Below are 24226 nucleotides of genomic sequence, written 5' to 3'. Positions count from 1 at the left end.
AGATGGCGTGATTTTTGTCCACCTTGCGGTAATTTGGATGTAGTTACCAAAACGACAAACAAGCTAGAAAGCACTTCTGTACAGTGGTCATACATTGAAACATTTTCATACAATTTTTTTCTCTCAGACAATGGAGAGGTGCATTTAAATGTTATAAAGCTAAACATGTTAAATTGGTGACCTGTTATGTTATTATTATTGTCTTGTTGCTGCATTTATTTTGTCAGGGAATTCTGAAATTATGTAAGACTGTGGAAACCCTGTATAAAATAACTATGTATAATGATTCTCTAGAAAAGTCACAATATATTAATAGTATTATCTTGTATACACATACTGTGACTCTAAAATAGGTTATTCATTTGTGACATTGATTTATCTTAAGCTTTTAACCTGTCAAGTTTTTTTTTTTTTAGATTTTTAACAGTACAATTTATATTTTTCCAAGCACACTACAGTTTAAAGCAAAGTTTAGTTTGAAAAGAATATGCAGTGTTATTTATGGAGGACCAATCCTACCATAATTAAAAATAAATACAGAAATAAATAAATGCTCCAAAAATAAATAAGCATAGAATTAATTGCCCACCAAAAATACAATAAACAAATAAATGTAGGTAGAAATTAAATTATACAGAGAGACACCTTCCTGAGCTTCTGGTAGTAGTATATCCGCCTGGATTAATCAGCTACACAATCATTCAGGAAAACTGAATTGAGAGATGTCCAGAAGATGGTCACTGACATCTCCCACAAGAAGGTTAAGTCAAAAAGGTCGCTGCTAAAGAAAGTGGTTGTCTGTCGCTACAGACTGCTGTTTCCAAGTACATTCATAGAAAGTTTAGTGGAAGGAACAAGTGTTAGAAAAAGGTACACCAGACAACAGGGATGATGGTAAGCTTGAGAGGATTGTCAACCAAAATCCATAAAATAATCAGTGGAGCTTTTCACAGGTCTTAAAGTTCTGTTTAAAATATCCCCCTTTCCATTATATATTACAAACTATAAAAATATCAGACTCATAAATATTGCACTTGTCAGAATATTCTCATTTTTAGCTTTACTTCTCATTCTTCAATATTTTGACATATGACTGACTTTATTTCATCTGTTCGCTTTTTCTATTCCTTTTCTAAAATAGAGTTTCTATCTCTTAAGACTATGAGACCACTTTTCCAGGTAAATGTATTTAACCTCTCGGGTGCGACAGGCCCGGTACAGGGCCCATCTGACACCTGCTCATGTTTATCTGTTTACAGAAATTATCAAAACTCAGTCAGGTGGTGTTTCATCCACACACCTTTCAAATTGGGCTTTAAAATTTCTAAAACATGTTTCCAAATTATTTTTCACAAATACTTTTTGTTTTATGGCTGTGTAAGCAAATACAATGAGATTTAACATTCCACTTGACATGTGTGACTCTGTAATTTAATGCAACAGCAGGTAGTCATTTTTAGCCCCATCCTCAATGGCCAGCATAATTGGAAACTAGAAGCTCGGACTTTTCCAAAGAGGGGTTTGAGGTAATTGGGCGACCATTTAAGGTGATGTAACCAGCATGTGTTACATAAGCTTGCGCTGTTGTTCTTATTTTCTATTTAGTTTGGTGATTTCATGGTGTGTTCAATGGTAAATTTCAATTAAACAATGGTTACATTTAAGGAGCAAAGGCTTTGCCTTATGCAGAAGGTTTTCAATAATGTAAATCAGCATATTTGTCTGGCCAGGTTCCCTTTTGTGAGTGGAAAAAATGCATTTGGCACAATTTGGCCACTTTTGCACCACTGTGCCAAATCACATTTCTGCCTAGCACACTGCCCACTAAAACCTTTGTGGAACAAACATGCTTCAACTTATTCAGTCCAAATTTGCTTGAGTTATAGTCAAGATGTGGATCTATAAAATCTGAGGGTTTATCCATAGTTTCATATGGGTTTTTTTGGGGATTTTTCAGTGGATATTTTGGAAAAAATTTGGCAAGGCTAAATATTTTGAATGTTTTCTTTATTTAATCACCTATAAATCAGACGTGGTGACATTTAAAATAGTTGTTCCACCTGAAAAATATTCCTCAATGTCTTTCTGTCACACAAAAACAAACAATTATACATGTTTGGGAGGTGTACTTGCTTTAATTCACATATGTAATTTCAGGCAGAATTTGCTCCTAATACCCTGTGGGCTTAGTAACATTTTAGGTATACCAAAAAACCCACCTTGAGAGTCAGTTACTGTAAAAACATCTATGAGTTAAAAATATCTATATTTCAAACAAGTCTGTACATATCATAAAAAACTATAGATATAGAATTTGTGTCTTCTCTTTGTTTGCTCAGATAATGAAGGAAAACTGCGTTTTTTCGTTTAACATAACCAACCAACATTGGAGGATCCTTAGCGCCACCTATTGGTCACATGGCATATTTGCTTTTCCCATAACTGCAATGCAACACCATACTTCTAGGTATGTTTTAATTACCCCTACTTGCTTGTCTTTTTATACATAATGTAAAAAAAAAAAAAAGAAAAGAAAAGAAGATCAGTTTTGTCAGGATTCCAAGATCAAATTTTTTTAAAGTTAAACTAACGTTGTTACTTCATATTTTTGTTGTATTGGTGGTAAGAGGTTTCGGTGGCACCACTTGCATGGCAGCCTGGTTTCAATCAGTCTGACCCAGAGCAGATGTGGCTACAATGTAGCTTATCACAGTCAGCTTGTGAATATCTGTGTGAATGGAGGAATCACTGAATGCGGTGTGAAACACTTTGGAGTCCTGGAACTTGATAAAACACTATACAGATACAATCTATTTACCATTTAATAATATCATCATTTTGTTTAAAAAGACTCAGGGTTACAAATAATAATTCAAACATTTCTTGATGAATAGCTATCCAAAGTCTTTAATGTTTTCTAAATAAGTTCCTCAAAAACTTTTTTGCATAAGTCCAGTACCTGCGCTAAAAAATAAAGATGTAAACAGTTGACAATAAAACTAAAAGCAGTCGCTGCAAGTCTCTATTCTCCTACTCTGCAGAATCTGTTAGTGCAATCTCTAACATTATGCTCTCTCTGCTTTTTCTCATAGTAGCTTTGCCTAATCTGTTCCTGTTTGGCTGTGACGCCATCCTGGAGAGAAATATCAGCTGTGCTGCTTCCATCAACGCCCTTGTTTATAGATGCTGGAGATCGGCCTGTTTTCCAGTGTAGTCCTGTTTCTCTGACCGTGACTGGCTGGATGTGCTCTCTTCATCCTCTGACATGGGAGCTGGCTCTGAGCTCGTCTGCCTGGCTGTCTGTTTCCTGGACTGCTGCTTTTTGTATCTCTGCTTCTGTCTCCTTGAACCCCATTCGGCCTCGGCAGATGGCCGCTCACACTGAGCCTGGTTCTGCTGGAGGTTTCCCACTGTTAAAAGGGAGTTTTTCCTCTCCACTGTCGCTACAAGCATGCTTGGTGTGAGGGATTGCATTTGAGTCAATGAGTCGGTTTTCCTTAGATAGAAAACTTTGAATCAATTTGACTGTATGATCTGGTTGAACTGTAAAGTGCCTTGAGATGACTTGTGTTGTGAATCGGCGCTATATAAATAAACTGAACTTAATTGAATTGAAAACCAGCTTGTTTTATGTTATTGGAAAAAAAAAGAGCAAAGAGTTTACATAACTTGAGAGACGCAGAGGATAAACCTCTGAACTACTTTGGAAATAACATTATTATTGTTCTTTGTATATCAAATATTATATTTTTGTTTTATCATAGATTTTACAGTAATACTAACAACCTGTATCTTTGTCAGACTGCTTAAAAAAAGTGTAACAAGAACCATTTTAAATTTTGTTCTTTGTTATATTTTCATTTTGTTAAGGAGTATTTTTTTTATTTCAAATTTCAAACAATTTCATTTAAAGAAAACTTGTTTTAAGAGAATATAAGGATTTAGTTCTTCTGTTTTCAGTGGTCAGTTCATAATATAAGCAATAACTAATTTTAGTGTCTGTTTACTTTTGCACTCATATTTCCACCACTGAGTAATTTATACATTTAAATCTCTGTACAGGTGCAAAGCTTTCACACTTGAACAGTCAGACAAGCCTGTTTCTTTTCTCATACTGTAGCCGTTAGCTGCTCTATAATCTACATTATGGCTGTAGATCCAGCACGCTGATCAACTATTTTTTCACACTTCATTAAATCATTATCTGTGGCGATAAGCATGATACATATTTTTCTACACAGATTTATTGTTCCTGTTTTTTTTTTTTTTGCAAGTGTTTTACAAAGCAGAAATGTGAGATACAAAGTCAAACCTCAGTCCTCATTATGGTATATATGGGAAAAGATGGCTAAGTTTCTAAGTATTTTTCCTCTGTTTAAATGATGACCATATTTTCCTGGAGCCTCCACTGTTGGCTTAGACTCAATAATCCCAACGTTTTCATTCCTTTCCCTCTTTTCCTCCATCAGAGAATAGCGCTGTTGGTCAGGGGAGCAGCCACAGCCCAGAGACAGACAGCTGGCCTACAGCCCATTATTAGAAAGGGGGAAAGGAATGGCTCTAAGGAGTGAGCCCTCATTGAGAAATGACCAAATACGGTCAATTCATGGACACAGAGACTGAGGCTGCGTTTGGAGAGATAAACTGAGCTGTTGTTGCTGCTGCTCTCCTCTTCTGCTTCTAGCTCCTAGCTCTCTTAGGATGATGTCCACCATTTCAGACAGTTTAGTCACAATATAATCCTGATGTTTTAATGCAGCTTAAAAGGTACAACAAGCAAGATCATGAGCAAATGTCATGCATTATTGATTAGTCTTTCAATACATCTTTATATATATATATATATATAAAGTTTAACTGGGGACTATTTGTTTGCTTTTTTTTAAAGCTTTCTTTAAAGCAGAGAAATAATATAGATTGATCTGTATATTTGTTGATTTTACCTAATTTAAATCTCCTAAACATCACCCTTGAAGTTTAATTGTGGCATACAGCCGAGCTTTTGTTGCTCTGGAATGTCTTTTTTAGTACACAGCAATAGCAATGATGCAAACAAACGCAGCTTTACACTGTTCTCCAGACTGCAGTAGCTGCAACATCCAGCCTAACCAGATGAACATCAAAGTAGTGTTTTTTCAGGTTTTTGCACCACTTTCCCCTTTTCCTATAACTGAACTAAGCAGTTTTCTAATTAAACAAAGTTTAATTTTCTTACACATCCCAGGAGTCATTTATATATCTACTCTACTTGTTGGATGAGTATGGTGCTTTGCCGATTTTACGTCCCACTTGCACACTTTGGTGTATTTGATGTGACAGACTAATAAATACAAAGTGAAAGAACATTATTTTGTTTTTTAAACTATTTATTTAGAAAATTACCCCAAATAATCTGCAGTACACCTATCCAGCCTCACCTAACTACAGTACATATGTGCAATTTAATCTCTCTTAAATAGAGTTTAGTGAAGTAATCAGAGGACTGTTAGAGAACTAACTGCATCATGAAGACAAAGGTTAGAGAAAGACCTAATAAGACATGGTTCATCCAGCATTAATCACTGGATCAGCCACGAGCAAGTGGTAACTCTGAAGGACATGCAGGACGTTTGGACAAGATTATCATTAGCTGTGCAGCCTACAAATCCGGAGCTTTAAGAAGAGTGGGAAAAAGGAAACATTTGTCAAGATAAATCAGTTTTGCTTAAGATTATATATATATATATATATATCAGACATATAGAAGAAAGTGCTCTGTGTAGTTAGGCTGCTACAAAGACAATTATTTATATAACACCATTCCCACTTTAAAACAAAAGTGGTGGCAGAGTCACACTGTGAGGTGCTTTTCTCAACCAGCAGCAGAACTAATGACTAACAGAAACTCTGAGTATAAGCCAGTCTAACAATGGAATGACTTCAACCCACATACTGTATATCCTTGTGTTGAAATTGCTTAGTTGAAGTCCAGAGTATCTGTGTCAAGTATTAAAAAGTAATTTTGACATATTTTTCCATCTTATTAAATGTACGTGCAAAAGAAATGCAGCTCAATTTAGCAAAAAATAAAAAATTAAATTCACTGAGAGGACAGAAGATAAATAAATATCATACTTCTTTATATTTCTATTCTTTCAAATCCTTTTACTTCACAATACTGCTGTACTTTGGTAAGTTGGTAAGTCATAAAAACATATTACGTAACATCAAAGTCCGTGAAATGACATTATGTGAAGATGTCCATGGAATATGAACTTTTCCAAGGCGTTGTAATGTTTGGATTCATGCAGACTGAAAAACATGTGAAATGTATCAAACACTCAATATCAAATCCATTCATATTTATTACATACACAATGAGCAAATTACTCTATGAGGCAGACAGAATTTATCACTCACAAACGTACCAGAACTTGTTAATAAAGGCATACAGGCTCTGTCAGAGATGCGTGCGTAAAAGAGACGTGTGTGTATCTTTGATAGCTCTGAATTTAGTTCACCACATAGTGTCTAGTTCCTTTCAGACCGATATTAAGATAAACGTTTAAACCAGTAAAAAGTTAAGACTTGAAGTATTAAAAGAAAGTTAAGTAGGGTAATAAAACAGCAAGGCTGGAAGGATTTTTTTACAAGATTATGTTAGACACCGTAGGACCATTTACTGATAAATGGCAGTATGTAAGTAATTCCGTTGTAAAAAATCCCTCATTAGTTTCAGGATTTCCCTGGAAGGTCTGAGATGTTTTGAGATGTAAAAAAAAAAAAAAAAAAAAAAAAATACCAAACAAAATGGTTCCCGCAATTAATTTTTTCGTGGATTTGCTGAAGCTGGGTTCTGTGTTTGTTAAATCCCTGATATTTCCACTCAGTTTTAACAGACCTTCAGCTGTGGATCCTCTGCTAATAAATAATGGGTCAAATTCATGGCAAAAACATCAGTGATGCACTCCCTTTAAGTAGTAATTTTATTATAATTATCTGAAACTAAGCTCATCAGGAGAATTCAACTCGATTCATGTACAGTGGATCAAACAAAGGTTTATGAATTATGAATTATGTCAAAATGTTCACCACCTTTAATGTGACATGCATCCTAAACAGTCAAAATATAACAAACAAATCTGTTCATAAAGGCTGCAATGACCTGGCTGCATAAGCGTCCACACCTTTAAACTAAGTCTCTGCTGAAGCACACTTGGATCCAATTACAGTGCTAATACCACTAACCATTTAAAGATTAAATCTACCACTTATTATGAATCCAAGTAACCCCTGTTCAAATGACTTATTTTGCAAAAAAAACAGGGCTGCAATGTGATGCAGTTTGTAGCCCTATTACTGTACATTACAGCAAGACAGTTCTGGGTTTACTTTTGGGTCTGGAAACTTTTTGCATGGAGTTTGCATGTTCGCCTCTAGCATTTGTGGGTTCTCTCTGGGTACTCCTGCTTCCCACCACAGTCCAAAAACAGGACTGGTTTGCATCTCTAAATTATCCTGCGGTGTGTGTGCTGCCCTGCTGTGGACTGGCAACCTGCCCAGGATGTATCCCTCCATTCATCTGTAGACTGTCTGAGACAGACACCAGCCCCATGGTAGATAAGTGGAAGAAGATGGATGGGTAGGTTACAAACTGTCAGATTTGTTCCAAAGGTACCAATTAGGAGATGATTAAAAAAACAAGCAAAAAAAAGTTTTCACCGATACTTTTTAGCTGTTTTTGACACAGAAAAGTGATCCAAACCAAAGAATGGTTTCTCCAGACAAGTTGTGATCATGTGACGATGGATGCTGGAAGTAGAGAGTCATGCATGGTTGAGTGACCAAATATTGCAGAGGCAGAAGGGGGGGATTTTCACAGTCTTTTCATCAAATAAGAAAACTGTTATTGCAGGTTTTTTGTATACACAACTGATTCAACCAACAGATTTGTTTGATTTCTGATCATTCGTAAAGGATCTGTCACAATAAAAGTAAAACAGCTTTAGTATGATTTCTCACCGTCTTCTTGTACACCGTTTTGATAAGATTGTATATACCTGTGATATCCACTGTACACACCAACATGTAACAATGAGCGGCTTCATATTATGTAGTGCAAAAGAAGCATCAATATGAACGGAAGAGAAAACATTTCATGGCACTCTCTGCGTGGCCCTGTATCGCTTGTTCTCCACAGAGTCCGTTTGGTCCAGTGTTTGAGGGGAGAAAACTCATAGAGGATTTTTCCATCCTTTCTGATGCACCATTCTCCAGGAGGCTACAGGACCTTTATCTCCTGGAAAACCTGTGGTGAGATGTGTGTTCTCCCTTTCTTTTTGTCCAATTCATTCTTGCCATCAGGAAGTGTCACTGAAGCCACTTTGGTACTGGAACCTGGAAGTAGGGGGATAAGATGTGAGTCTATCAGAATGAACTGACATGTACAAAAAGCCTTTTCTTACTTGTCTTACCTTCTTTAGCTGTTTAATGTTGCTTCCTCTGATCGAGGCTAGCAGTTGGTCCCTTGAGTTCTTGCCTCTGACGGAGCGGTCTCCATCCAGCATGGGAGGCGGAGGAGGTGGTGGTCCACCCCCTGGAGGAGGTGGAGGTGGTGGAGGAGCAGGACCTCCAGCTCGTTTTTTGGGAGTGAGCTTAGGGGAGGGCATTGGCGAAGGCATTGGAGATGGTTTGGGAGAAGACTTTGGTGAGCTCTTCAAAGACCCTCCACCTCCTGTTTTGGGTACCTCCAGCATCCCCTTCTTCTCCCCATTGGCCTGGGCCAGCTTCTGCTCCTGCAGGCGCTTCTGCCTCTGTCTGTCCATGTTGCGACTCAGGATGTTGGTGGTGGTCATCCTGGGCCCTGCTAACTCAAAGCAGTAGCCCAGTTTGAGCAGTGTGGTGTTGTCCTTCAGGATCTTGACCATCTCCATCTCGGTCTTCCCCCCGCATATGTGACGCTGGTTTTGAAATCGAAGCTCTGTCAGTGTGGCGTTGTACTGCAGTGACTGGATCAGGGAAAGAATGCCCTTGCCGGTGAGATGGTTGGAGTCCATGTTGACGCTGGTGATGGTGTTGTTGCTACGCAGCATGGCGGCGATGGCATAGGCCACGTGGTCGTCAGCGCGGCAGTTGGCCAAAGCGAACGTCTTGATGTGGGTGTTGCTGTGCAAACCTTGTGCAAAAGCAATTAGGGTTTTTGCTTTGATGACTTCTGAGTTGTTGACGTTGAGCTCTGTGAGTGAAGGGTCATTGCTACAAACTTGCTCCATCAGCTCATCAAACATGCTGGAGTCTTCATCCTCCTCTTCCTCCTGCTTCGTTTTGCTGCTCGGGCTGCTTTTGGCCACACAATTTCCAAGTTTTTCTTTCTCTTCACCTTTTATAGGACTTTCTTTAGCATCATCCTTTTTCTGCTCAGTTTTCATATCAGTGCTGACTTTATTACATTTCTCTTTTACATGGTCGCTGTGGTTGACCAGCTCCTCTCTATCTGTTCTGTTATTTGTCTTTTCATGTTTCATCTGCTCATCTGATTTCTCGGTGGGCTTGTTGGATTCGGGCTTGGTTTTATCCTCTGTTTTGGTTTTATCCTCTGTTTTGGTTTTATCCTCTGTTTTGGTTTTATCCTCTGTTTTTTTACTCTCTGTGGGTTGGCTGTCGGGTGCTTTGGTCTGCTTCTCAACCAATTTGGAGACAAGCCCTTGTGTCCTGATGTTCTCGGATTTTCGTTCCCTTTCTTTTCCCACATCCTTCTCACTTTTTTCACGGAGCCTTGAAATGATGTCTTTGGTTTTGCTGTCATCTCTTTTCCTGCATTCTTCTCTCCGTTCCTTTTCTTTGCCATTTTCCTTTTTTTCCTGTAATTTGGAGATCATCTCCTTTGTTTTGCTCCCAGTACTCTCTCTGTTTTCCCTCCTGTCTCTTGGCCTGTAATCTTCATATTTCTCTTCCTCATTCTCCTCCTTTGTATCACTCTCTGCCTTCCTGTTGTGTCTACTTGAACGCCAGCTTCGCTCTTCCCTCAAACCCTCAGACCCATTGCTGTTTCTGTCCTCCACCTGGGCAACCTCTTTAGTTGTGACACTAGATTGTCTTTGTACTCCTTTCATATCATCCTCCCCTTCCTGGCTGAAGCCCATCTTCCTCAGGTATTCCTGCTTCCGGCTCTCTTTCTTTGGTTCCCCCTGCAGAAATAAAAAATAAGTCAACGCAGAAACTAGAGTAGGTTATCGATTTACATTAGAGTTTGAACTTGCATTTACTATCGCTAATAAAACTGTTCATTTCAACAGAACATTTGCGTTTTTTTCATGTTGCAGTAAAAAGCTTTAAAGCAATTAACTTGATTTTATGTAATAGAACAACACAAAGTAGTCCTTAATAGTAAAATGGAAGGAAAGAGATACAGTTTTTGTTTGCAAATAAATATTTGAAAAAATGTGGCATTTATATGCATTCAGTCAATGCTCTAACAGGGTTTCTGTTTCCTCCTGTTTGCTCCAACATACTTCCCATCCATTTTTTGGCCCCTCTGCAATAAGCACACCTGCAGCATGAAGCTATCCCCACAGTGATGCAGTGTTCAGGTTGAAGTACCATGTCAATATTTGATCAGTCATTGTGTTTTGTATGTAAGCTAGAAAGTTCAGTTTTGTCCCCAAATTTCCTAGTTTTGTCCCTTGTCTTGTGACCTAATACAAGTTGGATTTCTTAAAACCTATTTCACACACTAACATTTTTCTTGTCATCCTTTATAAAGGTCAGACGTGTATAACTAATAGTTGTCCTGTCAACAGGTTTCCAAATCTCCAATTATTAGTGTGATACTCTGAGTTGTGTCATTTTGTATTTTCTGTTTAGTCTTCATTATGCTATTCCTTCAATAATGTTCCTTAGCAAACCCCCAAGGCCTTCACAGAACGCCCACATTCATACTGCGATTAAGGTTCTGAGGTTCTCATTGTTTAGCAGTTAGGTAACTCCTCAGAGTAACTGTTGCACTCTATTTCTCTAAGAGCTACCAGGGTGTGGAGAACCAATATGTAAAGCTAAGAGCATTTTATAGAACACTTTTTAATCCTCTAAAACTGGAAAGGACTTGGAAACAACCAAACTAAAGCAAGACGGGTAATCCGCTATTCAGCTAAGGAACACAGCCAGATAAACTAACACCGTACACAACCCTGAACCAATAAAGCTCAGTGGTGGTGGTAGTATCATGCTGTGGGGTGGTTTCTAAAGCAGGTGCAAGGAAGCTGGTCTGAGTTGATGATGGGTTAAATAAAGGAGAATCCTGCAAAAAAAAAAATCCACTGACGAAATTAAGGCAGCTCTCTCCTTTCTGTTGGACAAAAAAATCATAAGCAAAAAAGCAACAGCTGTTTCACAAATCTGCACCACTTTATATTTGTCCAGTGCATAAAAAAGTTGAGGGTTTATGAAGCACTTTTTCCTACTAAGTGCAGATAGTGTGCAGGAATCAGAATTGTGGAAAACATGTAGGTCACTTTAAACTTGCTCTCCATCCATGTGAAAACGTACACACTCCTCCCTACCCAAACAACATGTTTAGACAGTGAAAGGACAAGGATTTAGTTTTTTTTACAGCGCAGGGACACATTTGAACAGAATAGGTTCCTAAGTGTTTGATTTGTGAGCCTCTAACTGCTTGTCTGCAGGAGGCTGCGGCCCTGGCAGATGTGTCCTTAAAAGGCAGCGAGCGTAGGAGCAATCAACCGAGGAATTCCATCAGGCTGGGATTAAGAAGCTCCGCAGTGTCACAGACTGGAGAGCTTCTCTTTTAAATACACAGACTGACAGAAGTGCTGCTCCTCGACTCTCAGCTGGCCTTTTGCTGCTGTCAAATGAAAAACATTTCAAGGGCTGCTTCTCTGGTCATGATAAAGGAGTTCAGTGTGGATGCAAGTAGACCTCAGAGGAGGAAACTGTTTTTCCTGGCACACAAGTCACCTTGGGGAGATCACTATTTTTGAGCTGATGGACTCAGGTTGCATGGGGTCCAGCTGGCCCAAGATTAATGAGAAATAACCTCCATTAGAAGACCACCTCACAGTAAAAATGCTTTGCTTTGACTAGAGCCATCTAGATACTTTGAGTGGTTTATTTCCTTTTGAACCATGCATGTCTCTTTTCCTACCTCTAATGACTGCTCCCTCTGACTGAGTCTCCCTCTGGTGTTGCTTGGTCTAGCCGTGTCCTGGACATCGTTGCTCAGAGGTGGCTGAGAAGGACGGCTCTCCCCTTGGGTGACGATGATCTTCCCATCTTCTGGTCCAATGTCTGGAACACTCATCAGGTCTTTATCCAGCTCCTCCATTTCCTCAGGGGAGAGAGTGGACAGCAGGTTGTCCAGATCTGGGTCCTCGCTGACCTGTCGACCTGTACGGGTCAGTCCCCTCACCTTTCGCCTAGACATCTCTGGGCTGGATTCTTCAGAATAACTTATGGGATCAGAGGGTAAATCCTTTTAACCTCAGTCAAGATGCTGTTCTTCTATAGGCCAGTATTCCAATGCGTTGAAGCCCTGCTGTCCTGATCATCAAAAAGCCAGCAGACGCATCAATCCGGTTGCAAAGACACCGGACTCAACGTGCTGCAGTGAGGGGTACCAGTGATAAACTGCGAGAGGCTCCCATCATCAAAGTGGATTGTGAGGCTGGGACATTCTTTGAAATCCAGTTAAAGTGCATGCCCATATTTAGTTCAGGGTACACTCTCCTTTAAAGGTAATGGGAAGGGCTGGAGTTTACAGAGCAGACTTACAGACTTCCTATTACACAGTTTCTGTTTACAGAGGAGACCAGTCACTGTTTATTTCAGCTCATTTTAACTTCAGTTTTATCGTTTCATTTAAGCTTTAATCCATAAAGCTGATTCTGGATGTTTTTAAGATAAAATTTACATTTAAATCGAATAGGTAATTTCAATTCCTACAATTTCCCCATTGAGGGGCAATAAAAGGATTTTCTATTTATATACAAATGAAGGATAGACCCAGCTAAAATTATTAATTTAATATATAATGATAACTTATCTATTTTTGTTTTCTATAAGTTGTTTAACGGTTTTATTTTACCATAATCGTTGTTCGAAAGGGTAATGAATGTAGTAGTTTTTCCCCCTCAGCAGGATTTTGATATTTCCTTTTGGTGTTTCACAAATTATCTTTATTTCTTTATTTATTTGAGCAAAAGAATCTTTCAAGAGATTGACAAATAGTTTACAACAACAGCAACTGTTTATTTGTGTCAACCCGCTTTCCATATTAATAAAAAGGTAATATGCATACACACTGTAATCAACAGTCCTTCAAATACCCAACAGGTATTGGAATTATATTAAATTAAGTGAAATAATAAACAAACACATAATTAATTTTCAGGACACCAGTTTTATAAAGCACATCTTCCTCCTTGGAAGTGGTGAAAATCCTTTTTTGTAGTGATTTTTAAACTGCACCATTTACTATACCAACTTTTTGTATTGTATGTATGTTGTATGTGGCCGTCAATGTTTATGTTTAACTCCTCCCTTAAGTTATAGCCCCCAACTTATGTCAAAAAGCTATTTCTGAATATTTCCAGGTCGTCAATTATTTCTTGCTCTATACATGATTTGTGTATACAGAAAATTAACTGAATCTGTCATTTTTGATGTTTATAATTTTAAAAATAATGTATCTGTATGATCTCTATAACCAGAAGTATCCGTTATTCTTATGGCTCTTTTCTAAAGTATGAATAGTGGTTTGTTGTACATTTCTAAGTATTACCCCTGACCTCTACACAGTAATGTATTGACAACTTTAGGGGAAATTACTACAGTTCAAAGAGGTTAAAGTACATAAGAAAGTATATAAGAAAATGTTTAAAAGATTCAGTTTGTATGTATTTGCTTTAGGTAAATATATATTAGAGCAAAGAAAAAGGCTGCATCTTTCTATTGAGTGCCATTAAGGTACACAACAGAACATTTTAAGGTTTAGAGCAGACAATTTGGATTTTGTTCAAAACAGTACAGACAAAGGCAGTTAAAACTGTTTTTATATAATATAGCACTTTCTATAAATATAAATTTTCTCATTTGTAAGTTTAGGATAATTTTTATGTATTAAACTCTTTTAACAGAGTTACTTTTAAATGTTTCGGCTGTGGGGAGCCCAGGACTATGAAATCTGTAATGGAACATAAATTTTCTTCACTTCACTTCAGAGAAGATTTTAGCTTTTTAAAATTATAGATGTAATCTATAACTTGTGATTTTAACACTATATAAGAACATAACACTTATTCAATTTTACAAAGCAGACCAGAATAACTTCTCTACACATCAGGACTGTTCTAATATTTGGAGACATTTTAGAATTAAGCAATTATACGGAGTCTAACAATACAACTTACTCATGCCATCATACCTACAATATAGTCTGGTTTAACTAGGGCTCAAATTGTGACTTAGCACTGAAATAAATAAATATAGATTAGTAATGGAATAATCATTAACTGGAGTAAGGTTTAAAACTGGTGTTTATAGGGATCATTCACTTAGAATGGACAATCATTGTGAATAATTGGAGGGTAATATTGACACCTAGTGGTCAAATCAATATAAACAAACTATGACCCTGTTTTCAATTCTTACATAAAAGCAAGTACCGTATGAAAAAAGAAAACCAAAACACACAGTCATTTTTACCATCCAAAGTTAAAGTCTTTATTAATAGAAATAATTTCTTTTAATTTCATTTTATGTTACACTGTCATAATGTCCATATGACAGGAGATAAAAGTCATACATCGACTAGTCATGTCTCCACCTACATGTCAGTTTCATTTAAACAGGCTCATGGGGTTGGTTAAAAACACCTATGAAAGGGAGGAAAAGAGAAGCCAGTGTTCTCAAGCTTGAACAAATCTGTACCAGTGGACACAGCAGTGAATAATTCGAGTACTGATGGCTTCCATCTAGTTCATTCAGAACAACACTGACCATTGTCCGAGCCGATCAGTAGTGTTTTCTTTCTAAACGTGTTAATACAAATAAAACGGAGTCCAACCGGGGAATCATCTGATGAGAAACACATAGCAGGCTGTACGGCAAAGAGAAGCCAAACTGGAAATATAAATAAAATATTGCAGTAAAAAGCTGTCATTTCTTGAAATCCAATACTTTTTATTACGAGAAGTCAAAAATTAGGTAAAAGAATTGAAGTATTAACCCAAACTATTAGAATGAAACCAGATCCACAGTATAAACAATGAGGTGAATCTGGTGCTCCAGCTAAATTCCAACCATCTTATTCTCATTAATCCCTGCAGCTCCAATTTATTGCTCTGCATTTATATTATATCCTAATGTTATGGTAGTAGATGTCAGGCTACCAGTGATGTAGTTTCTCATTATCCAATTTTCCTTTTTTTCTACTAAAATTAATTGATATTTGATCCTCTCTAGCCTACTGCAAACAATAAATGAAAATCTGGCCATTGCATATACATCTGGCTCATGCAACTTTAAAAGGAATACTTGTCTAGGTTATTTCTAAACCTCAAGCATTACCTACTTTTAGGTGTCTCATTTGTTGCTATACCTAAAAGTCTTTAAATAAATCTTCCTATTATAATGTGTGGGGGAAAAAAAGAATCTTATGAGCCAATTTCCTAGAATATCAAGACAATCCTTTGATGAAAAATTCTCCTCTAAAGAACTCTGACTGGAGACAGTGGGTCAAATATGATCAGAAAAGTTTTACTATTCATATGTTTCAGACGTGTTGAATTAATTATTTGTCAAGCCAATATATGAAAAGATAAAAGGGGATGGGACGCATGAATTTTGTGCATACACTGAGATAATCTTTTCATCCCCCTTTTTTGTTAAATTGAAAGGTTTTACCTCCATCAAGAAACCTGCAGCATATATTTTCCCCCCGTTGTGTCACAGTCCTACAAAAATGAAAATAAAAAAAGGACTGTCAAAATGGAAATCAGCAGCCTTAGGCTTCAAAGAAAAGCAGAAATTGCTATCGGCCAAGAAAAGCCTAAAGGGAGCATCTCTACCAGGCATGTCCAGATGGTTAGGAGTAATTCACAGTTAGAGGGAACCTCAGTAATAAACACTCAGTAAAAGAATCCTATTACAATAACAGTACACTAATATAAAACAAGTCGTTACAATATTAAACATTAAACCAAAGAACTGCTTTACAAAATATGTAATACATTTCTCTCTTCTTTTTCATCTTTCCTTATTGTAGACTTTGTTTTAATCAAGCAGTAAAACTCCCATAAGAGGTATTTTACAAGAAAATAAAAAACTGCAAACTTTTGCACCTTTTCTGTGTAGCAGTATGCCTAAAATACAAAGACAGATTTTAAACCAGAGAAGAAGCAGAGGAGGAAAGCTAATCTTTACAGAGGAAGAACGCTGATGCTGAGATGGTGTCACTTAAAACATGTCCAGAAATAATTGCACAACTCCTACATCCTAAAAAGATTAGGTACATTTCAAACTAACAGGTGACGAATGGTTGTGTTGTTGTTTTTTTTTTATGTAGACTAACAATTGGAAGAAAAAAAAAAAAAGAATATAATTGAAACGTGCAGCTCATTTGTTTTCCAACTTACTGCAATGAGAGAAACGTGAAAGGATGAGAAGCTTCACAGCAATAAAACAGCCATTAAACAGACAGTTATAAGGTTCTTTAAATCTAAGAAACACACAATAGAATTAGAGTTTTTTCCCCTTTAACACATAAATAAGTACATCACAGGTCAAGTTCTTGAACTTTGGTTTTCCGTTAGCCAATGAGCACTGTCTTTAAGTGACACTGGTTCTGAGCTAAACTAAGCAAATAATTGAACAGAACCTGATTGATATTACCACTGTGCAAATGTGGGACAATGCTGTTAATAAACAGTAAGAAGGTAGGAAAAAAAAATAAAAAGATTAAAGTGCCTCCTTTTCTCCTCATTTAAAACCACCTCTGGTTGGGCTGTAGTTTTGTTTTAATGGGTTTGCATTGGAATGTTCATACATCTTCAACAGGGCTCCAGTCTCCCCCTTTTCAGTCATTTCTCTCTGTTGTGTTTGTTGAGTTTTTCTCCCATCAATGACCAGGATACTGAGGTGGAGAATAGGGTGGTGGGGCTGAAAAAAAAAAAAGGAGAGAAAAATTATGAACTATGATGCATTGGGAAGAAAAAACCCAGCAGAAACAGTATTTTGAAAGCATTGAATCTGGTGCAGTATTTGTGGCCTGATTATTTTTTTAAGTCAAAGAGCAGGAGTTCTGGAAAAGATTAATTGTTAGAGTGTACGAAACACGCTGCAGAATCAGTTAGGCATACAACGAAATCATCAGCAGGCATTCTTTGTAGGTTGTTACAGAGCCATGAACACTCAGCCTTATTCTACTATGGAACAATCAGCCAGTCTCTTCATTTAACATACCGATAACAGATTTGAAAAGTTTACTTCTTCCTAAAAAGAAAAAAAAATCATGAGTTACAGATCTACAATTTGATGAATATGTCCACAGAAACTGCTGTTTCTTTCATGCCAGCTTTGTTTATTATACTAACTAACAAACAGGGTTTCAGAATGGGTAGAAATGAGAACTTAGAACTTCTAACCATTTATAGATTTGGATAAATAAATAAAAACATTTGTGAATCAAAAAAGAAAATAAATAGAAGACTTAATGCCTAATCAGTAACTTTGTCACCTCAATTTTCCAGCAGTGTTGATTTTTTATTTTTACATCATTTAGGCCAAAAAAAAAAAATAAAATATTAGAAAATACTTTTTTTAAAAAGTACTGTGCGGTCACAGGTAAACTAAAAGGTCACCTTAACTTAGTCAGTTTCTACCATCTCCTCAGAAAAGTTATACTTTTAGCTGCTTCCATGAACAGCTGGTAGGTATTCTAACAGCTTTGCATGCTAAATGGGTTTCCGTACCATTATGATGCTCTGCAGTGAGAATAAAAACTTTCCTTTGAATCCAGCAGGTCTTACGCTGATGTCAAACCTCACATGTTGCCACAGTGCTTGGAAAGGTTTTTGCTCTTACAGATAACGGCTGCTCTACATTTTTGATCAGAGGAAAACTTAATTCCACTGAAAAATAACATCAATAAAAACAGATAAAACTAACAAGGTCCTGTTGAAAAGTATATCCAGTTGCTTTTACATAAAAAGGATTTTGTTTGTTATAGTGAAAAAAGCTAAAAACCTCACAGAACATCTCTGAAAATGGATCAGGAGGAGTGGAGGCTGCTAATGTCTGTGTCTGCAGTTAATTTTTTTTAAGCAACTGTAAGTCAAATATGGACTTCATCAGGAGCCTTTGGATAATACTGGTAGACTGGGCTCCAACTTCTGAGCAATCTTCTTATTGCTGAATCACAGACTCCCTCAACTACAGCAATTAAAAGTCAACAATGCTTTAAATTGTGTTTATAAACATTTCTTTCGATTGTGGCATTATGTCTTCTTTTCTTAGCCTACTTCCTGTTGTCAGACTGGCTTTATTTTAAGCATTATCTTGATGTTTCAGGTCTAGTAATAATAATAATAAGGCCTAAATTTGGTTTTAAATGTAAACACTGCATACCACTCTCCCTTAACTCCTCGCAAAGGCCCACGTTGTCATAGTGTGGATTTGCAATTTGCTGTAGATTCCTCACAAAAAATGACATTATCTCTTTCTTTGAAACCTGAAATGTGGCAAAAGGTTGAAAAGTTCAAGGGGGCGAATACTTTCGGAGGCACTGTAGCTTTTACATATTGTTCAATGCTCTGATGATCTGATATCGTGTCCAGAAAATGTCAGAGTTCACCTCTTTTGGATCATAAGTCTACTAAGAAATGCCTTGTTTTTACCTTGGCTGTATGCCGGATCCATGGAGTGTGATGGGTAAGGTCCCGGATGCATCACTGGGTAATGTACAGGCATCCCAGAGTACTGGGGTGCCATTGGATAACCTGCAGCTGGATACTCTGACGGTCCAATGGGTTTTCCATATGCGTCATGCATGGGCTCCACTGGGTAGCTGGCCATGGGGATGTGCTGGGCTGGGGCAAAAATGGAAAAATAATTATTAAAGAAAAAAATCTTAAAAACAAATCCTCAAAGAAATCAATAGAGAAATTCTCACCATCATATGGTGTCCTGCCTCTCTGCTGCCTTCTCTGGTAGAGGTAGCAACAGGAGCACATGAAGCAGCAAACCATGGTAGCAATGATGGCCACAAACAGCAGAATGGAGGACGCAATGCCGACTAAAGTACTGGGACTGAGAGGAAAGGAACAAAACAGCAGGCAGCTTAAGTTTTAAAAAATTCCAGGTTTGGCTTTGATCATCCATCCCCAACTTGTTCCTGATCCACTGTCCAATCCCAACGCACTAAGAAGAGATAAGCCCTTCGTTCAGACACAGCCTTTAACTGCCTCTCAGGTAGACACTGGAGTATTACAGTCCTTCACATTGAGCTTTGATCGTGAATAAGCTAAGGTGAGAGAACTACTAACACTAGACACTTCAAATGTTTAATAGAATTTGTCAAAACATGGTGTTCTAAAGTACTGGTTCAAAATAATGACTTGAAAATGATAATTTCATACACAGTTTAATAAATACTGTATGCGTTTAAGAAAATATCCTGTTTCCTTAAGTCAGTAACAAAGTGTGTCCGTGAGTCTGTAACTCGGGTCATAGATCGTGGTGTCGAGTAAATTATTAACAGGTAATTAAAAGGAAACCCCGCTGCAGCACGCGTCCCCACCTGAACTGGAAGAGCATGCAGCGTTTCTGCTCCCTCTCCGTGATCATCTTGAAGGGGTCCATGCAGCAGTAGCGCCGGTGGCAGTTGCCGCAGCAGGAAGAAATGAGAGCGCAGTCGAAGCCGTTGTGCCAGGTGCCATTTTTATCCACGTACCACAGGCAGTCCTCGTTCCCACTGACTGCAAAACGGCAGAAACAAGAACGCATGAGGCCAAGCGTGGCAACGTGTGGCCCGTTTCGTCACAGTGTAACGCTGTCCTGAATATGCATTCAAACATTTTATTTTCTGCTTTGGACTTGAAGGAAATAAAAGCTTTAAACAACAGCCTTATGTGTCTCTCGTTTTAACTAGCATGAGCTGCAGTGCATTGTTCTTCACTTTGGCAGGGGGTGAAGTCTGATTCAAGCCTCAGACCTGAGGAGATGTCACCTCTGGGAGAAAGAAACTATTCAAAGATACTGTATTCATTTGTAATTTCTTTTCCAAACTCCCTCTAACTTTCAAATTATCTTCATAAAGTTAAGTCTTGCTCTTTTCAAGAACCTTCAAGGCATTTATAAAATTAAAATATGCCAGAGTAGTCACATAGCCTCTAAAATTCATACATTTTCTCCCACATTTTGAGAAAACAGGACTGTAACATAAAGCATCTCCAACTATAAAACAATACTTTATCAGCTCAACCAAGGGCTGTTGTTTATTTATGTAGTAAAACCAAGGCACTAAATTTTGATGATGACTTTTAATTGTTCATCTGAACAACACACATTTGGCCCTATGACATGTTTAGTTTTATTAGTTATTTAAGCTAAATAAAGACACCGTTTGTCAAGTTAATCACAAATTTAAGACCAATAAATAATATTTTGATACGATGTGAAAACATCTTCCAGTCATCCTCTGTTCTTAAGTCGATTAGAGAGATGCAGCTGATTTAAAAAAAATACTCTTATCAGCCATTTTAAATGACTACGGCCTCAACTAATGATTATTTTGTTAATTGATTAATCTGTTGATGACTTTTTTTGATTAATCGATAAATAATCGGATGGCCAAAGCATTCTTAAAGGAGTTCTTTTAGAGAATCAAACCAAGGTTAAACTAAAACTTCAACACTTAAGGAGTTCCGGGTAGAGCATATTAAATCTTAATTTCAAAATATGTGTGGGTTGGGTTTCTCTCTATAGGCCAGTTAACAATTAATCGATAAACAAATTAGTTGATGATTAGTTCAATAATCGATTAATCGGATTAATTGTTTCAGCCCTATAAATAACCAAAGCTGAAGAATTACAACACATACAAACATATCTGTAAATCCCTCGCTTTAACTGAATAAGAAAAAAAAATTACTTTGGGTACTTGACACATTTTTTAATGCAATTTTTAATATCGCTGGCCAATAAGCAGCAATCTGATGTTAATGACTTGGTTCCCTTCAGTTTATATCTTCAAATTAAGACAATTATTTGATTTTAATCATTAGGTGATACTTTAAATTTAGTTTTTATTGACAATAGTTCAAATGTGATCCAAGTCAACCCCACCAGTTTAATCAAGTCATTTTGTGAGCCACCCTAAGGAACAGTTGAGAAAAATCACCTAATTTAGGGTTGAAACCATCTAAAACAACTATTAAAATCTTAATAAAAAACATCTATGATGATGGACTTCCTGACTGAGAATAAAAATATGAAGGTAATTTTTTTTTTCAAAACTATTTGTGCATTGTATGTGTAAATTTAATTTAAGCTGTAGAGAGTTAATTCATAAGTTTTGTATTTGTAGAATAAAAAAAAATGCAAATTGTGCAAAACATTTTTTTCCCACACATGCTCAAATTCTGTTCTACAAGTTGCACATCAAAAAACTTTTCCATTCTCAGTTTTGCTCCAAATGATCCAGAACTATTGTTGCAAAACTATTTGTGCATTGTAACTTTGTGTTTTGTAATTGTAGATTTCTTCTTTCTTTATCACAGTTACAAAAAGAAGTTACACCTCTTCAAATTCTTGAATACAAGTACACAAATTGTGTTCTGTGAATTGCACATCAAAATGTCTTCCATTCACTTGTGCTACAGTTGATCTAAAACAAATGGTGCAAAACAAATTCAAACAAATCTTTTTTTATTCTACAAATACAAAACTTAGAAATATCTCTCTCTACAACTTAAAATTCACACTTACAATAGTTTTGAAACAAAATAACCCTTATATAAAAACTACTGAATATATTTTATTCGCATTTATTGAAACTAAAAGCCAAAAATTAAAAGGAAAGAAAATGCAGAAACCCAAAAATTCTACATTTTACAATTAAATGAAAATTCCAAATAAATACAATAAATGAATAGATTCCAATGAAAATACACCAATCACTTGGTGCGCTTTTTTAGTAACTTTTGTTATTTCACCCCAATTAAACTGTTTAATTAAGCTAGCCTTTAGATTTTAGCCATTAAACGCATTGTTTTAGTAATAAATATCGATTAATAAACATTTTTTAGGTTTACTTACAGCTAATAATTGTATGTAATATAAACAGTAAATAAACACAAGTTAGCGAAGTGATATTGTGTAATTAAAACAAATAATTAAATGTAGACCAGTAACTCTGATATTACGATGGTTGTCAGAGAGACATTAGATAATTTCAGTAAAAGAAGCTGGAAATAAAACTGGCTAACGGTCTGCGGTTAGCAGGTAAGCTAAATAGTTAGCCGCTGTACTAAGCGTTACCGTTAGCTATGATACGGCCTTCGCACAAAGCTTTTAATCTTACCCGGAGAGGTGGAGAAGACGATGGCGAGCAGCCCCAAAGTCACCCAAATGAGGGGCTTTTTGCTCGCCTGAAAGACCATTTCCATGGTGAAAGAGTGAAGCGGGGAGTCTTAGAAACAGAAAAGGGAGTTCTTCCTTAGAACCCAGCGAAAGCGGCCCGACTAGCGGCCGATATCAGGCATAATCCAGGATGGTTAGGGAACACGACATGTGAGACGGGACAGGGTTGAACACTGCTGATTTTATCCGTCCAAACGACTCATCGCGACGGTGACGCTGTTCGCCGAGCAGCAATAGGACGTTGCATTCAGGGGTTGGAGGATAAAAGCAAAACCCAATCGCCCTCTACCTGATGGAAGCTGATTTAAAACTTGCCAGACGCTTAAATTTGTAGCTAACATTTCGCATCTTGTATAATTTTACAAAGAGATCTTTTTATTTTTTGAAAAAAATAATATTTAGACTAGTAGTCCTGTCTAACTAGGTGTCCTGAATGCATCATCCCTTTTCTCACCCCGCCCTCGTGGGATGAGGAATGATTTAGCAGTCTGAATTTTAATATAGCAACAAATATCAGTTATCAGAGGGATCAGTCAAAAATCGTGTAAGCCCACAACAAAAAAAAAAGAAATAAATACCAGTTTGTATCTCAAAGTTATGGCTTATTCATCCAAAAATTATATTAATCTAATAATAAATTTTAATCAGAGTATTAAAAATTGGCTTCCATGAAAAACAAACAAAAAAAAGCACTTGGAGTGGTATAGGAGGCGTGTTTATTTTTGATTACAAAATGAACAAGGTAAAAATTACTAAATGTTTTCTGCAGGAAACATACCAGTGTAGGAAAATACATACTTTTTCCCCTTTTTCATCTTTGCCATTAATATTTCCTAATAAATAATGTACAAGTTGATGTCAACCAAGTAAAGTTTAGGCTGGTATGTCCTCTAGTTCACTAAAGTAAAAAAAATTAGCTTTGCCTTGTCTTAATTTTTTTTGTCTGATGTTTTCTACCACTTTTAAAAAGGTAGAAATCACAAAGATCTATTGGAATCACCTCTCTATACGTTTTTCTTCACTATCCTTATTCATATTAGTAGTTTCTCTGGAGGAAAACTCTTGCAGGTTTTCTTTTTTTATCATTATTCAATTCAAACTTATTTGAACAAAAATGGCCATCACTTCTCAGCCTGACAATCTGAGCAGATAAAAGGAAATTTAGTTTATTTTGAAGTGAAAAGCTGGACTCTATTCTTGCTCAAATGAGATATACTTGTCTCTAATAAATAACTAAAGTGTAACACCAAGACAAACCCATTTAGTTTCTTCAAATCTGTCAGAAATCCATACTTTTCCAAACTCAGATTTCTTAAATTCTTATTTTGTAACCTTAATGATACATACTTGGATACAACTGTTGGTTTTTACGTAACGACCTAAAAGGAAAATTTATTTTCTTGCTCAAATATAGTGCTGTATGCAATATTTTGAGAGAGTTGAGAAAGACGTTCGTTTTAAAACCACATTGATATTTAAAACTGGCAAAAAGGACATCAACTCAGAAGTTAACTTTCAAAAACCCAAGATGATTTCATCCAGGAAGTAAAGGCACCGAAGTACTTAATTTTTTCCAACTGGTTTGTACACTTTG

The 24226-nt window shown here is 36.8% G+C and overlaps 2 protein-coding genes across 3 annotated transcripts; both read right to left on the bottom strand.

Annotated features, from left to right (window-relative positions):
- Window positions 1-6163: 6163 nt before the first annotated feature.
- lmod1 (leiomodin 1) lies at window positions 6164-12634 on the bottom strand. The gene is made up of 3 exons (XM_015402499.1): window positions 12140-12634; window positions 8454-10166; window positions 6164-8376 (listed from the first exon to the last, which is right to left on the bottom strand). Exons 1-3 carry the CDS (start codon window positions 12416-12418, stop codon window positions 8350-8352), a joined length of 2019 nt encoding a protein of 672 aa, XP_015257985.1. The 5' UTR covers window positions 12419-12634; the 3' UTR covers window positions 6164-8349.
- Window positions 12635-16552: 3918 nt separating this feature from the next.
- On the bottom strand, window positions 16553-22841 carry shisa4 (shisa family member 4). 2 transcript variants are annotated; one of them, XM_015403157.1, is made up of 6 exons: window positions 22574-22841; window positions 19790-19967; window positions 19163-19299; window positions 18888-19079; window positions 17455-17484; window positions 16553-17151 (listed from the first exon to the last, which is right to left on the bottom strand). In XM_015403157.1, the coding sequence occupies exons 1-6, from the start codon at window positions 22656-22658 to the stop codon at window positions 17111-17113; spliced, it is 663 nt and encodes a 220-aa protein (XP_015258643.1). In that variant the 5' UTR covers window positions 22659-22841; the 3' UTR covers window positions 16553-17110. The 2 variants fall into 2 exon arrangements, with proteins under 2 accessions (XP_015258643.1, XP_015258651.1); XM_015403165.1 differs by lacking the exon at window positions 17455-17484 and having other exon boundaries at window positions 22574-22839.
- Window positions 22842-24226: the final 1385 nt, after the last annotated feature.

This window comes from Cyprinodon variegatus, unplaced genomic scaffold, assembly GCF_000732505.1.
Source record: "Cyprinodon variegatus isolate N-32 unplaced genomic scaffold, C_variegatus-1.0 Scaffold34, whole genome shotgun sequence".
NCBI classification, from domain to species: Eukaryota; Metazoa; Chordata; class Actinopteri; order Cyprinodontiformes; family Cyprinodontidae; genus Cyprinodon; species Cyprinodon variegatus.
The sequence above is the reverse complement of the archived record's forward strand: the minus strand, read 5'-3'. Positions and strand labels throughout refer to the sequence as shown.

What these genes read in the sequence shown, in the direction of transcription:
- lmod1 (XM_015402499.1), bottom strand. Translation starts at nt 12,418, where the DNA reads ATGTCTAGGCGAAAGGTGAGGGGACTGACCCGTACAGGTCGACAGGTC. An exon ending in AGAGGGAGCAGTCATTAGAG is followed by an intron (nt 10,167 to 12,139) that starts GTAGGAAAAGAG and finishes TTATTTCTGCAG; the next exon opens with GGGGAACCAAAGAAAGAGAG. An exon ending in ACATTAAACAGCTAAAGAAG is followed by an intron (nt 8,377 to 8,453) that starts GTAAGACAAGTA and finishes CCCTACTTCCAG; the next exon opens with GTTCCAGTACCAAAGTGGCT.
- shisa4 (XM_015403157.1), bottom strand. Translation starts at nt 22,658, where the DNA reads ATGGAAATGGTCTTTCAGGCGAGCAAAAAGCCCCTCATTTGGGTGACT. An exon ending in GGATCCGGCATACAGCCAAG is followed by an intron (nt 17,485 to 18,887) that starts GTAAAAACAAGG and finishes TTTTCTTTTTAG; the next exon opens with GAAGAAGTAAACTTTTCAAA. An exon ending in ACTTTTCAAATCTGTTATCG is followed by an intron (nt 17,152 to 17,454) that starts GTATGTTAAATG and finishes TTTTTTTTTCAG; the next exon opens with CCCCACCACCCTATTCTCCA.